The sequence below is a fragment of the Ursus maritimus genome, unplaced genomic scaffold (genome assembly GCF_017311325.1).
Source record: "Ursus maritimus isolate PB19 unplaced genomic scaffold, ASM1731132v1 scaffold_7, whole genome shotgun sequence".
NCBI classification, from domain to species: domain Eukaryota; kingdom Metazoa; phylum Chordata; class Mammalia; order Carnivora; family Ursidae; genus Ursus; species Ursus maritimus.
In genome coordinates this window covers 6,392,120-6,408,539 of record NW_024426885.1, presented here as the reverse complement: position 1 = coordinate 6,408,539, position 16,420 = coordinate 6,392,120, and the positions used below count along the sequence as shown (strand labels likewise).

The window sequence follows — 16,420 nt, the reverse complement described above, 5'->3', positions numbered from 1 at the left end:
TAGCAAGGTGACTTTTCATATTTGGTTTGGAAAGATTGTCATTTTTACCCGGATTCGTTACTCCTTTCCATTGAGAAGCTCTGAGGAGCCACACCAGGCTGCTGGTGGGGAAGCGCGGGCTCTGGAGTTAGAGACCTGGGCTGCAATTCCTGCTCCCCACTTTCTGGTTTTGTAGCCTTGACCAAGCTGCGCTGCCTGTCTGAGCCTGTCTCTTCCTCTCTGTCCCTTGTCTGTACAAGAGCATCGGCTCATCGGGAGGTTTAGACACACTGTCGTTTGTCCAGTGCAGGGCCGTGCTCCAGGCAAGAAATAGTGTGGAAACACGTCTTCTATCTTGTCTATTACCTGTTACCCGTATGGAATTCCAAGTAGGGGTTCCACGGAGCGAGAAGGGCAAAGTAAGTGAACATTTTCAAAAGCATTACCTCTCTCTTCTGTGGAAGCTCCTTATACATTTCAAATCACTTTTCAATATTTTGTTATTTTTTCTTTGTGGGAAATCTGGGTGGGAGGGAGGGAGGGAGAGAGAGAGGCAAGCGGTCCTCCTTAATTATCTTCTTTTTCCTGAGGAGGGAGACCTGTGGTGGAACCAGGACAAGAGACTACGGTTCCTAATTCTAACTCTGGGAGGTTTTGTCTTTTGTTTTTTGTTAGCTGAGTTTTGCTTTGTGTGTGGTTTCTGTTTTCCTCTTAAAGCTTTCTAGCAAAGTAGAGAGAAGCAGCTTGAAGCCGTTTGCATTTTATATTATTTTCTCCTAGAAGATAAGCGTGATTGGCAATAAAAATAAAAGGAAATTTTCTAAAAGAAAAATAAACTTTTTATAAAATTTTTAAAAAGATTTATTTATTTCTGCAAAAAAGAGAGTTGGGGGGGGGGAGAGGGAGTCACAGGCAGACTCCCTACTGAGCATGGAGCCCAACACGTGGCAAGACCCCCAACCCTGAGATCACGACCCGAGCCGAAACCAAGAGTCAGACGCTTAACTGACTGTGCCACCCAGCGCCCCAAAGAAAATGAAAATGTTTTTAATAGAAGGTGTCCCCTCTGCCCACTGGCTCTGCTAGACTTATCCCTTTGACCCTTCACACCTCAATAGAGAGCATCTCACCACGCCTCCTAGCCCACCTCTCCCCACCCGAGATACACCTTCTGCCTCTCCTTTCCCCAGGGGGGCATGCCTCTGGTTTGTTTTTGTTTGGTGTCAGGTCTCAGTGCCCTCCCCCTCTCTGTCTTGGTTATGCTTGTGCCATGGGGACATGGGAGGCGTCCCACAGACATGCCGAATGAAAGCATGTAAAGTAAACTTACTCCTTGGAAGTAGGTGTGATGCGGAACTGCTTGGCACTAAAATGGTCAATAAATTGAGCCAGAGTGTAAATGAGACGTCTCAGGCTATGCAGCAGCCACACTGCCTTATTGGTTTATTTTCATCAGACCTGTTTCTTCATGTACATGTAAGCTCAGGGAGAGAGAATCTGGGCTGATAGTTGATCTTACCTGAATTTTGTTTCCATTAAGAATACGTGAAAATGTGCAATAACATTTTGGGTTTTTTTCCCCCATATCCAATGCTGTAATGACAGCACTTACCCCGAATCAGCCATAAATTCTGCTCTCATTGTCTTTCATTTTTCTAAGTTTTTCTGTATACGCATCTGTATATTTTATACCATTATAATCAGTGTCTGTGCAAATTTGTGTTTTTCCCTTAGCATATCAAACGTACTGACATTAGTATATATTCTCCCATGTGGCTTTTTGGTGGCTAAGTATTCTTGCATATAAAAGATGTACCACAGTGTCTACGACAAATTCCGTATTCTTTTTTTTAGATTTTTTTTTTTTTGAAGAGTTAGAGACAGCCAGCGAGAGAGGGAACACAAGCAGGGGGAGTGGGAGAGGAAGAAGCAGGCTCCTAGCGGAGGAGCCTGATGTGGGGCTTGATCCCAGAACGCCGGGATCACGCCCTGAGCCGAAGGCAGATGCTTAACGACTGCGCCACCCAGGTGCCCCTAAATTCCATATTCTTGAACGTTTAGATTGCTTGCAGTTTTTATTGCTGTCAGTGACGCTAAGGTGATTCTCTTGGTTCTTCTGTTATCATTTATGGGTGTGCGTAGTTAAATGTAGGGAGGTAGCAGGTGGTCTACAGAGAGGTGGAGGGCACGGCGGTGGTGTCGTGTTGCCTGCGTGTAAAGCCTTGCTCTGCTGCTTCCTGGGTGCCCTCCCTGGCAAGTTATGTGACCTCCATCTACAGTCCATGTGTAAAATGGAGGAAATGCCAGGATTTCCTCGGGTTGTTATAAAGATTAAATGATACATAATATCTGTGATATAGGAGTGCAATATAGGAGATGTGATATACAAATTGCTTACAGCACAGTCTGGTATGAAGTGAAGGCTCATTAAAATTTAGCTATGAAGTATTCCGGTTTGCAGGAGCGAGGGGATAGGTGGAAGCATAGATGACATAAGATGGGCCATGATCATGCTGGTAATTGATGAAGCTGGGTGCCGGGTTCGAGGACACTATGCTATTCTTTCTACTTTTTTATGCTTGAATTTATTTATTATTATTATTTTACACTATGAAGTAAAAGTATATACACACACTATGGAAACCCTTTAGGTTTTATATTTATTTTTTGATTTTGAATTCTTTTCCTTGGACACATTTCTAGGAGAAGAGTCACCAGGTGAGATGTAGAATCCTTGTTGAATGTGGCCAAACAGCTTTAGTAAAGAGTAACAGTTACAGGACTTCCCACAATCTGCAAGTAAACCAGCTTTGTCACAGTCTTAGACATGAAATGGTAATACCCTCTGCTATTTTTCATCAAATTTTATAAATCAAATGGCACCTCGGTTATTTTAACGTCCCCCCACCCCCCTTCCCCCCTTCTTTTTCACTGAAGTATAGTTGACACGTAATGTGACATGGGTTTCGGGTGTAGAGCATGGCGATTATGCTGTGCTCACCACGGGTGGAGCGCCCATCTGTCACCATAAATGCTGTTGCAGGATCACGGGCTGTCTCCCCTATGCCGTGCCTTTTATTCCCGTGACTTACTCATCGCATAACTGTAAGCCTGGATCTCCCGCTCCCCTTCACCCACTTTGTCCGTTCCCCGCCCCGCGCCCCCACCCCGCAGCCACCAGTTTGTTCTCTTGTCCCTGGATCTGTTTTTGCTTTCTTAACCCTCCCTTTTTTGATTAGTAGTTACTTTGAACACTTTCTTAATTGTATTTCCTGGTGGTTATAATTTTTCCAGCTCGTCTACCTCTGTCCTTGGTCCTTTCATCTCTCAGGGTTTTAGAGGATTTCATTTTATGAAAGCAATAGGGTAGCTTGGTGGAGCTAAGCCCATTTTGGCAGTCACATTTCATTTTTAAGTTAAAGGTGAAGCTGTCCCCACTATGTGGCTGTTGTGATATTTGATTGAAAATTCCTTCTTCGGTATGAATTCATGGCAAACATTTTTTGATAAAAAATCCAGGGTGTAGGAACGATTATGATCTCCTTGTCATATTGACTTGGAATATGGTTTTGATTTATGGTTGCTATAAATATATGGCCAGGCCATGACAAATTGCTTCGAGGTGACAGCCACCACTGTCCTTTATGTGGTGTCCCCTCAGTGTGCTGTCATCTTCATTACAAACCATCTGCTACTCGAGGCCAGGTTGCAGATGTCCGTTGTCAATGAAATTTGACCTCAGTAAATTGGCAGGTGTCTTTGGAAGGACAGGGAAATGGCCATTCTGCTTTTATTGTATTCTATATTTACAGTGACGAGACTCCTGTTTGCTTCTCCAGCATTTTCTGCTTTCTGTGACAGTAATCACAACTAATTTCAATGTGGACTGTGATCTCGAGTTCTCTCTGTAGCTTTTAAAATACTGTCACGTGCCTATCACCAGGTCAATCTGATGTTGTTACTAATATATCTTTTGGGTCTCCTTTTGTAGGGCTGGCACATTTCTGTTGTATTATATTATTACAACCTGTATTTTAAAGAAAAATTAGGATACTGAGGCCTAATATTATACAGTGGTTTACTTACACTTTATAGTATTCGTGTTTAAACCTCTAATTCGTAAATGATAGTTTTTTAAAAAATGGATTTCTCATGGGCTTAAGAGCCATATTTTTTACCATCTTTGTAACCATTGGGACTGAATGGTGACAGTGTATGAAGGCCTCTATATTTTATGTTCGTATTATTTATTACTTGACAAATGGCAAGAGGGGCATAAAACTGTTTTGTCAGATTTGCATAAGAACTTTCTTACAAAGAGCATTTATGGTGCACAACACGTACAGAAATCTTCATGCAATCATCCTTTTGCAGTCTGCCCTGTAGTATTTCCTTTTTCATAATTTGGAAAACATTTTTTTGGTATTTATTTTATTGAGGTATAATTGACCTATAACATTAGTTTCTGGTGTACAACAGCGTGATTCAATATTCGTGTATGTGGCACTGTGGTCCCACAGGGAGTCTAGTTACCATCGGTTCCCACACTTAGTTACAAAACATTTTTCTTTTCTTCCTGTGATGAGGACTTTTTAAGATCTACTCTTACCAGCTTGCAAAGATGCAGAATGGTGGTGTTTACCATGGCCACCCTGCGGTGCGTTATATTTTCCTGACTCAAAGCTGGAAGCTCGTACCTTTCCACCCTGTACTCCCCCGCCCTCTCCCCCGACCTCAGCCACCACCAACCTGTTTCCTGTTGGAAAACTTTTAAGATAAGTTTGCTACAATGAAAGGAACCCGCCAACTGTTTAAAGGAACCACACAAAATTGAAGGTTAGGTTTTTTCTTCCCTCTTGTTGGTATCTTTGGGAAAGTTAAATTTTAAGCCAAAGCTCGTGACATGAGAGTACGTGCTTGTCTAAATTTTGACACTGGTTATCAGACTCAAGCAAAAGCATCTTTTAAAAGGTCTGATGCTCACAGGAAAAAGAGAGTTCTAAAAGTTCTATATAAAAAGGAGCCTCTGACACTGTATACTGACTATACTGGGATTAAAATAACGAAGTAACATCTAACTTGTGTTTGTGTGTGTGTGTGTGTGTGTGTGTGTGTGGTGTGGTGTACATTACTTTTATAAAACTTATAAAAGACAATTCCCCAAATAGTGTTCCTTATGATATAAGATTAATACAAATATGGATATAAACATCTTGGTTAAATAAGCAGCAAAAAGATGAGCTTCTGAGTCTTTTAAAAAAATCTTGATTTTAGTCACCTTAAGAAAGACGTTATTACTTGTCATACAGCCAATCCGAGAGTAGAGTGGGCCACGGCTGGGGTTCTAGACACACTTACCTCCCCTCGTTGCAATTCTAGCTTCTATAAAGTGGGGCGGGGGGTGACAAAATTCAAAAATAGAGGAATTTGTGCGTGTATTGGTAGTACACTCCATGAAGTCTATTTTTCCAGTATGATGTGTATTCCCTGGCCTGGTATAAATATTTGTCTCAGATTTCTCTAGGGGTCATCTCACTAATTATTTACCCCACATGCTATAACCTTTTCTCGACCCATTACTGCCATTTTTCCTTCCACATCCCACGCTGGACATAAGGAGGCAGCTGGCTGGCTTCCTACCCACGTTCAGTGTCAAGGTGGATGGCAGCCTAACCTGTCTTCTTGGCCCCCACTTGGGGTTCTGTGCTCTTCTCAGACCATGTTCTTTTTTGTGGACTGGGTTCCCGAAGAGGAGCACAGTGCCGTGAGGGACTCACCCTCCCTTCTCCTTCCTGTACGTAACATCCCTGGCCTTCAAACAATGATGGTTTCCCTTTTTCTTGTCAACTTCTCATGCTCATTTGTCAATTTCCTGGGGGTTCAAGCTGGTTCACAAGTTAAACCTTATTTAACACGAATGGTATGACCAAAAACCCGACTCTTAACTCTAGTTGCCAGAGGGGAGGTGGCTGGGGGGCTGGGGGAAATAGGGGAAGGGGATGGAGAGACACTTACCTTGATGAGCGCTGAGTAATATACAGAACTGCTCAGCCATTACATTGCACACCAGGAACTAACAGAACACTATGTTAATTACACTGCAATTAAAATAAAAAGAAAACAAATGGTTTGAAGAAATCTTTAGATCTCATGAATAAAAATTTCACCCAGGTCTACCTTTTAGATCTCTGCTCCTAAGAGACTGTATGGTACAGGGTTAAAGAGAGGTGCTCCTGAGTCCGATTGCCTGGTTCTGCCTATGACTATGGCCTGACCTTGGGGAAGTTCTTTAACGTCTCTGATATTTTATGACGGTAGGAGGATTTTTCTGATTCCATGTATAGTTGTAGCGAAGGTTACCTGGATTAAGTAGATGTTAAGTATCGACGACAGTGCCCTGCACCGAGTAGATCCATTTAATTTTTGTTCCCCTCCCAGCCGCTAAGGTTGATCGCCTGCCGTTTGCCCGCTCTCGTGGAGGCTCAGTGCTGGCCCTGGGCGCTGTTCCCTTGGCATCCTGACGTTGGCACTTTGACTAGTAACCAGTCGATGCATGTATTCTAGAATCCTAAAGCCAACATCCTAAAATATGCATAATAGCAGGTCATGACAAAAATACCAGGATTTTTATCAAAGAAAATACAAACTAAGTACAGTGTTGTAAGGATGAAAACACACTGTCAAATGGCTGTAGTTTGGCCAAAGACCAAAACAAGTTTGGTCTTATCCGCTGTTTGTTTTTTTGGCCACCTGAAAAACCCTCAGCTCTTCCCTGATGAGAATGCTCATTCGTGTCCTGACCGTGTGACCATTCATGTCCTGTAGTTCTTGCCCAGGTGGAGATGTGCGTCGTGGGAAGTTTGTCGTTCAGTAAGGAAGACTTAGAGTGTATCCTTGCTGCTCTGTGCACAAGACTTCTGTGTGCGGGTGTGAAAGCAGTGCGGAATGGAGTCTCGGCTACAGCCAGTCTGCAGCTACCACGGCGTGCGCTCGGCGAGGCTTCACACACAAGTGCTAGACCGTGGTGTGGCCATCAGGCATGGGATTTGGATCGCTCTTTAAAAAAAAAAAAAAAAAAGTGAGGGACAACAACAAATCTGCTTTCCAAACACCACACCTTTCCCGGCGTGCCAGATCAGGTGGAGGGGTGATGAATAGCGGGGGGACCCTGACCGTCCTGAGAATGCAGCTGGATGTGGGCACATTGCCACGTCTGGTGGCACTGGTGCCAAGTTCACGGATAGAGGTCTGACCATCTGTGGCCAGTGCCAAGCTCACAGAGAGAGGTCTCTTGCTAATTTTCTGTATCAATGATTAGTAAAGAGCAAGGCATGAGCAATGCTTGCATAACTGGGTATTTTTTTAATTTAAATTCAATTAATTGGACATATACTGTATTATTAGTTTCAGAGGTAGAGGTCAGTGATTCATCAGTCTTACATAACGCCCAGTGCTCATTACATCTCGTGCCTTCCTTAATGTCCATCACCCAGCATAACTGGGAATATTTTTATTCCTCACATAAATTCATGGTGGGCTGTTTGACTTGTCCATTTCAAAATTTGGCATTAATTTAGAGTTTCTTGCCTATCTTGATTTTGACTGGATTCTAAGCCAGGTGTCTTTGGATTGGAAGTGTTACTTGGCTTCTAATTATATTGGGGGAATCCATAACAGTCTGTTAGTCCTGGTCTTTGGATGGTTTTAGAGGGCTCTGGAAAGAAAAGGAGAAAGGGTTGCTCAGCAATGGTATCATAACGTCAGGGTGTGAGTCTCCGATTCGTGCCAGGAAGCGTTGCTGGGATTAAAGGAGAGGCTGATACTGAAAGGTCAGTGTCCGGTAGGTGGGAGATGCTCCTGTGTTCTTTCCCCACAGATATTAATTAGTATGGAGAACGTTGAAATAGGTTTCTCTAAGGAAACCAACAGCCCTGTAAGAGTCATGTGAATCATTTTTATAGTTCTTAATATTTCAAGTATACCAAAGCTATTGAAAATCATACGGCTCCATGTACCATCTGGGTTTAAAATGCAAGCGTTTTGCCAGATAGGTTTTAAATTCTTAAAGAACTGAAATCCTACAAATACGGTGGCAAGTCTCCTTCCCCATGACCTCCCCATCCCCTCCCTGAGTTCTTCGAGATAACTCTATCCTGGTGGTGTGCATTCTTCCCATCCAGGTATGTAACTCTTACTGCGTCCTCGTGGATTCACAAACAGTATCTAGTGTTGTAAAAGCTTTCATATGACGTATGACGTAGCCGATCCTTCACTCTTAGAGATTTACCTCTGTTGTGTGTAGATCTAGCTCCTTCTAGCTGCTGTGCAGGATTTCACTGTATGAAGCGCACCGTAATTAGCGACTTCATAGGTTACTGAGTTATCACAAAACACTTTGCATATTTTTGACTCTGTTTCAGAGCATGAATTTCAACCCAGGTTTATCCAATTCCATCACGCCATGCTTTCCAGAAATACTAGGAAAATGAAGTTGAGAAAAATGAGCTTGCAGGCTGCCCCCTAATGTATCTGTGGGAAGTAAAGGAAAGGGGTGGCTGGCTGTCCTCCGGGGCTGGAGCAGACAAGATCAGGGCACCCTGCCTTCCTCAAGGATGGCTACCCTGCAGGATGCCCCCCGGGGTCTGTGGGGGTAGTGGGTCCGCTACCTGAGACGGGGCTTCAGGGAAGTACAATAGCCTTAGTGAATAGCAAGTGTGGTAAATCACTGATACTCCTGAGCCCTGAGGGGCCCTGTGGGATACGGAGAGTTTTTAAAAGAAGTGTCGGACATCAGGGGCGCCTGGGTGGCTCAGCGTCCGACTCTTGATTTGGGCTCAGGTCACGATCCCAGGGTTGTGAGAGCGAGCCCTGCGTCGGGCTCTGCGCTGGGCGTGGAGCCTGCTTAAGGTTCTTTCTCTCCTTCTCCCTCTGCCCCTCTGCTTGCTTGCACTCTCTCCCAATAAATAAAATCTTTAAAAAAAAAAAGTGTAAGACATGGACCCATCCCTCAAGGAGCTTAAAAATCCAGCAGGGGAGGTGAAACTAACGTGAAGCACAACGACCGAATGCTGACCAGCTTGGTGTGTGCCGTGCTGTGTCCCCCGTCCTCTTTCACAGCAGTAGGAGAGCCTGTATTTTTCTCTGTATCTTTCTCGGCATCTCATTCAATAATACCTTCTGGAAATCCTTTCGAGGCATCTAGTATAGAACTAGTTCATTTTTAAAAGGCTTTGTAATAGTCCATGCTATGGACATGTCATCATTTATTTGGCCGTTCCCTTCTTAATTGGTCATCTCTTGTTTGCTGCAACCTGCTAAAAACTGTAGCACTTAATGGCCTTGGAGAGGTGTCCCTCTGCGCTTTGGTGCTCTGATTGCTGCAGGCATGGGATGGCTGGAGAGACGGCTCTATGTTCAACTTTTTTTTTTTAAAGATTTTATTTATTTATTCGACAGAGACAGCCAGCGAGAGAAGGAACACAAGCAGGGGGAGTGGGAGAGGAAGAAGCAGGCTCATAGCGGAGGAGCCTGATGTGGGGCTCGATCCCATAACGCCGGGATCACGCCCTGAGCCGAAGGCAGACGTTTAACCGCTGTGCCACCCATGCACCCCTCTATGTTCAATTTTAACACATGCTGCCATATGGCTTCCTAAAACGGCTAGAATTCCTGTTTCCCCACCAGCAATGTTTGAGAATGTCCTCTCCCTATACTCTGATAGTTACGATATCTCGTCTTGAGTGTCCGACTGGATATAAAGTTATATACCATTATCAATTTCTGTGGTCAGCAGGGAATATCGATGTCTGTCTGGATGTTATACTGGCTGTTTGTCTTTGATGTTTTGTGCCCTGTCATCTTTTGCCTGGTTGGTTATCAGCCTCTGGGTTTTTCCCTTGGTTAGTTCCCTTCCTTGGTTAGTCTGTTAGAGCTGTTTGTATAGAATAGATATCAACCCTTTGTCATCTGAGTTACAAATATTCGGACCAGCCCTGTTTGTCTGTTGGCTTTGTTTACCAGCCAGTTCACTGAAGGGTTGTAGCAGCGTACTGAGTTTCATTAGCTCAGAAACAACCTAATTAGTCTGATATGTTAACCATCATTTTGGAGAGGTCCGTAGGTGAAATATGGTAGTGATGGGTTTTGATACCATCTACTCGTGGAAGTATGTGGTAGCTCATTATATCAGCCGAATTTTCTCTCACTTATGCTTTTCAGATGTTCTTCAAGCAGCAGGGAGGAATATTCACATCTGGAAACAGTCTGATCTCTGAGCAGCTATAATGCACTCGGCTGATCTCGGGTCCTTACGGAAATGGAATCCTGAAAGTCTTATCATTCTTTTTTAGAAATCACACCATCCGCAAAGCCTCATCCACCTGTTGTGGGCAAAGTGACTCATCACAGCATCGAATTATACTGGGATCTGGAAAAGAGAGCGAAACGGCAAGGACCTCAGGAGCAGTGGTTTAGGTTCTCGATCGAAGAAGAAGACCCCAAAATGCACACTTACGGTATCATTTATACGTAGGTGCAATGTTGAATTGCTTAACATTTTGCATTGATTTCCTGATGAGCTGGGATGGTTTCTATTGTCTCTAAAAAGACTCGTTCTGCAATGAAAGAATAGAATGAGTCGGCATCATCTGCATGCATGCTTCTTATGAATTAGAATTTTTGGAAAATCAGCATTTAGCAGTCACTTTGAAATGCAGTGTCCTCTACCTTTGCAAGCTTCTTGGGCTCCTGCAGTATTCTCCCGGTATATTTTAAAACTCTAAGATGTAGAGACAGAATCAAGAGGTTTTGAAATTAGAGGAGGCTGCTGTGTTTGGAGATGTGGGCAGGCGGGGCCCCCATGTCTACCCAGGATGCCTCTGGCCCTCCTGTCACACTGCTGCTCTTGGTTAGCTGTTCCCAGGCCGTGCTGGTTCCCAGGGCCAGGCTTTTCTTGTTAGGTTACCTTGAGTGTGTTTCCTCCTGTTTTCACATGGCTGGTTCCTTCACACCATGCAAAGATTAGGTCGAACATCCCCTCCTCTAAAGGCCTTCCGAAGTGGCTGTCCTCCCCCAGGCATCCTCTCTGTCCTGACTTTTTTATGTGCTCCTCACATTCGGCTCTGCTGGAATTCTCTGTCCCGTTGGCATGTTCACCTTGTCTTCCCACTAGTATTTAAACTCCGTGAGAGGCAGAAAGGATTCCTGCTTACATGCCACCTGATAGCCCCCTCCTCGGCAGTGTTGGCACCCAGCGGGCCCTCTGAATCCTTGTCACACGAATTAATAAATGAACGTAACTGGGGTCATCAAGAAGTCATTTTTTTCTTAGTCTTCATTTCAACTCTTATTTCTTCCCTTTGATTGCTTTACCACTTGCAAAATGACTGTCTTAGGGATACCAAAGACACGATACAAGTATGGCTGTGAACTAAAATTAATTTTGAGATAATTATAGATTCATGTCAGGTTGTAAGAAATAATAGAGATCTCGTGTACCTTTTGCGCATGTCCCCCCCATGCTAACATCACGGGACACTGTGGGGCAGCCTCACAGCCGGGAGACTTGTGCTGATGGGGTCGAGGCACAGAGCATTTCCAGCATTTTGCTAGCCTTTTCTCAAGGTGGCATTGCGATGATGTTGAGGGTATTAACAGAGGCTTTCACTGTTCCCTGAATGATAATATCCTGGGGATTTAACGAACAGTTGGTTGGTTGGTGGTTTTGTTTTGTTTTGTTTTTTGTTTTTTTTTAGATACAAACAAAAAAACCCAAGACAACAACAAAACCAAATGCATTTTTCTGAAATGTAGTTACCATCTGCAAATAATTCTGGCCCCATGACTCGAAAATGGTATTTTAATGAGGTCATGCCATGTTATTCTCTATTAGGTAATTTCTATCTGAAATCTGAGAGCATGAATTATGATATTAGAAGTTTGAGTATGGAGAAGGGAAGAAACATCCTTTCTTTCCACGGCTCCCCTGGCACACACGCTGCTCTTGGGCGCGTCAGGTGGGGTTGTGCTGGATGCTTCTGCCTCTTTCCTTCTCTGCCCGCAGCCAGGCGGACCGCCTCCCCCTGTTGGAGCGCAGCCACTCACTGGCCTCCAGCCTGGGACATCTGTCGGGGGTGTTGCATGTTCCCTAGAGACCTGAGTGCTGTCTGCCTGGGGGGGGATCTGCCCCGGGGGAGGGCCTGGCATCGCAGAGTTGGCGGCAAGACGTGCCCACCCACGGCCAACCCCAAGCTTGCCTGCGCTCGGAGACTTGATGGCAAAAGTGTGCCACTAGGTGGCAGAATGAGACTGTGTTAATCTTCACTCTTCTGCTTCCTTCCGTTACTTTCTGTAGGTTTCCTTAACACCAGCAACGCCTCTGAAAACGCGGTTTAGAATATCTGACCTTGGAATTACGGATTTAAGAACTTCCTTTTGACTTGCCCGATTTTGTCCGTGTTCACCGCCAGCCGATCCTGAATCAGTGGTGTCCTCACAGCCACTTACCCGGTTTTGTGAGTTCTCCCTTTGCAAATGTCTCCTCTGCTTCCCCTCATGAGCTGGTGGCATTTCCACCTGACCAGGGTGCGAGCTCCATCTTCTGAATGGTTCCTTGAAGCGTCTCCAGGTCCTGGGAGCTGAGTAGCGCCCTTGCCGAATGAATGGGCCTTGTTCGTCTTCTCTGACCTTCTAGCCTTCCATCCTGTCTTGCTAGGTTAGCCTTCCTACTAATCGCCCTTTTGTCAGATTCTCTCCAGGGAGTCTCCGTTTCTGGAAGTATAAAGGTCAAACTGCACAGACGATGCCCTTCCCAGTTTGCCCGCAACCTGCCTCCTTGTTGTCTCTCATTGCTGAGCATGAATCATCCCACGAATCTGTTTACCGTCCTTTGAAAATGCCTTGACTTTGCCTGCGTGTGTGTTCCGTTGTTGTCCCTGTTCAGACCAGCGTCCCCCTGCCCCATCCTTTCGTCCACACGGTCAGATTCTACCTCGACTGAGAATCTCATTCCTAACCTATTCTCTGTGCCTCTAAATTCCTATGACAACTGTGCATTTCATTCATGGATCATTCACACACGATTTCCTTGTTGCGTTCACTCAACCAGCACGTGTTAATGGAACCTACTAGGTGCCAGACCCTGCCCTGGGTGCAGGGGATGCGCACTGAACAGACGAAAGTTCCTCCCTCGTGATGAGAAAAACGGTAACTAAGAGACGTAAACGAAAGTACAGGGTAGGTAAATACAGATGGTGAGAAGTACGAAGGAGAAAAAGCAGAGGAGAAGTTGGGGGTTTAGAGCAGAGGTAAAGATGGCGTCCCTGAGAAGGGCACAGCTGGGGAAAGAAGCTAGGAGCCTGGAGGGTATCTGAAAGAAGAACGTTCCAGGTAGAAGACACGGCAAGTGAAGTCTCTTTGTGGGACCGGCCTGGTATGTTCCAGGACCACTGAGGAGTCGAGAGAGTGAGGAGAGCCGCAGGGGGTGAGGTCAGCGAGGCAGCCGGAGGCTGTCATTGGGGCCTGTGGGTGGGACGGCCCTGCGGCGGGAAAGCCGGCCGGACTCGGCTGAGAGGGGCAGGGCCTGGCTGATACTCCTGTTCTCTGACGATCTGGCTGCCGACGTGAGAACGGGCTCCAGGGAGGCGCGAGGCAGCCCGTGCTTGGCGGTAAGGGAGCTGGGAGACGATGGAACAGGGCGAGCCGTAGTCAAAGTTGGGATGGTTTTAAAGGCCGACTTGGCCTTTGCTGGTGGCTCAGATACGAGATGGGAGGAGCACCAGGGGTAGGCCTGGATGAATGGGCCAGTTAGGCTGCATTAAACCTCAGCTTCAGAATCGCCGTGCGTTAGGACAACAGTTTACTTCCCACACGACGTACCTGATGTGTCGGCCTCGGCTCCCTTCCACGGTGTCCTCTTCCACAGCTGTCTGGGCTGATGGAGCAGCCTCGGCCTGAGGTTGCCAGTCACTGTGGCCGCGGGAAGAGGGCAGGGCGCACTGTTTCTGGAAACTTCCATCCAGAACGACACAGTTCACTCCTGCTTCTGCTTCCTTGCTCAAAGCAAGTCCTATGGTCACATCTGAGTTCAACAGGGCAGGGGTAACAGGACCCTTGGGGGAGGGCACCAAATATTTGAGAACAATAACCTAGTCTCCCGCAGGTGGCACCAGGGGATTGGGCCTGAGCATCTCCAATAACAAAGGCGGGAATATGGGGGGTGGGGAGAGGAGCAGAAGCTCACTTGGGGCATCAGCTCGCAGCCGAGTGGAGAGGTCAAGGAGCAGCAGCTGGGGAAGACCGGCCTAGGGGAGAGTCACTGACAGCTACAGAAGTGAATTTTGGAGTCCCCAGCAGGAGACTGGAGCGGAACTGGGGACGGGAGTTGTGGAGCATAGAGGGAGAGGGCAAGTCTGGCGACGGAATCCTTAGGCGTTCCAGGATTGGGTTTCTTATTGACTGATAACAAAACGCAGGCATGCGCTTCACTTTCATATGCTCTCCTCTATTACGGAAAAGTCCTAAGATTGTTTCAGTCATTTAGGTATCACGCTGGGGCCGTGGGAAGTGGCACTTCTTCCACGAGCTTGCTGATGGGCTTCTGTGTGTCCCCCTGCGACTGGGCTGGGATCACTGTGGAGTACTGCAGCGGGCAGCTGTGTCCTGGGTCCCTGTGTGTGTCTGGTGCCCTCCTCGGGGTCCTCTCGGTTGAAGGGAGAGTCTCCAGCCTTCTCTAAATGTGCCCAGTGACTTCTGTTTTCTAAAAAGTTGTGTAAGTCCTTTTCCCGCGGTGGTGAACAGGCTGCTTGCTTCAGGCTGACCGGACGATATTTAGCAACATTAGATTTTATTGGGGGCACTTTTGGTTTTATTTTGGCCTGAAGCTATGTTAAGTCTTTGACAGCTGACACTGAAATCCATTGAAGCTTGGATATTATATTCAATTTTCTCTCCTAAAGATCTTCTCAGAGGCCACAAATTCAGGGCTTGGTTTCCAGGCTTCCCATATCCACAGTTACAGATGTACGCTCACATAACGATGAAATCCAGCTACTCTTCTTTTTTTAAAGATTTTATTTATTTGAAAGAGCGAGCGAGCACAAGCAGGGGTAGCTGCAGAGGGAGAGGGAGAAGCAGGCTCCCGCACAGCAGAGGGCCTGATGCGAGACTCGATCCCAGGACCCTGGGATTATGACCTGAGCTGAGGGCAGATGCTTAACTGATTGAGCCCCCCAGGCGCCCCAAAATCCACCTCCTCCTGAGACTGCTTTGTGCCAGGTGGATATATGATGGTGATGATAATGATTTTTATTTTTTTATTATTTTAGAAGATTTTATGTATTTGAGAGAGAGGGAGAGAGAGTATGAGCGAGCAGGGTGGGGAGAAGCAGACTCCCCACTGATCAGGGAGCCTGATGCAGGGCTCGATCCCAGGACCCCGGGATCATGACCTGAGCCAAAGGCAGCCGCTTAACTGACTGAGCCCCCCAGGCGCCCCAATGATAATGATGTTTAAAACCATGCAGTTTTTCTGAATATTTATCTTGGTTTTAGAGCTTTCATTTTTATGGTAAATATATTTATATTGACTTTTAACCCTTCTGTTTTTTTGGTTTTTTAATTCAGATTTTTCTTGGTTTCTTTTTTTTTTTTTTAAAGATTTTATTTATTCGGCAGAGAAAGAGACAGCCAGCGAGAGAGGGAACACAAGCAGGGGGAGTGGGAGAGGAAGAAGCAGGCTCATAGCGGAGGAGCCTGATGTGGGGCTCGATCCCATAACGCCGGGATCACGCCCTGAGCCGAAGGCAGACGCTTAACTGCTGTGCCACCCAGGCGCCCCTGATTTTTCTTGGTTTCTTAATTCAGATGTTTTTCTTAATGCTGATGGTATCATTTCTTCATTGTCTTTGTTATAGTTTCTTCTTTGTTGATGACGTGATGTATCAGTTATCTCTTGCTGCATAACAAGCCACCCCAAACTTAAGTTTTGCTTAAAGCAAAAAAAAAAAAAAAATCCTGTGTTTGCTGATGATTCTGCAATTTGGGAAGGGTGGGAAGGAATGGATGTGTGACTTGTCCTTTGCGCTCAGCGCATGCCCTGTCTAGTGTGGGAGACTGACAACAACCAAGATGGGATCATACTGGAAGTAGACAGCACTCACTCATTGCTTCCGCCTGCTCTTAGTGATGTTCAGGGCACACAGATTTGATCACCTGGGGTCCTCATCACGTGTGTCTCGTCCCACCCAGGGGATATGCAACAAAGCATGTTGTGGAAGGTCTGGAACCACGAACGCTGTACAGATTCCGACTGAAGGTCACCAGCCCCTCTGGAGAATATGAGTACAGCCCAGCGGTCTCCGTATCCACAACCAGTGAGTATAGGAACACTACACTCCTTTATCTAAAGATACGTGAAGCAACAAGCTGTATATCCTGCCTTTTG

At 45.9% G+C, this 16,420-nt stretch overlaps 1 protein-coding gene across 1 annotated transcript in view; it reads left to right on the top strand.

Moving 5' to 3' along the window:
- Window positions 1-16,420, top strand: part of FANK1 (fibronectin type III and ankyrin repeat domains 1) — a 103,883-nt gene that overhangs the window by 68,653 nt on the left and 18,810 nt on the right. The window contains exons 2-3 of the mRNA XM_040624176.1: window positions 10,329-10,506; window positions 16,225-16,349. Coding sequence (XP_040480110.1) covers window positions 10,329-10,506; window positions 16,225-16,349 — 303 coding nt within the window. The remainder of the gene's footprint in view (window positions 1-10,328; window positions 10,507-16,224; window positions 16,350-16,420) is intronic.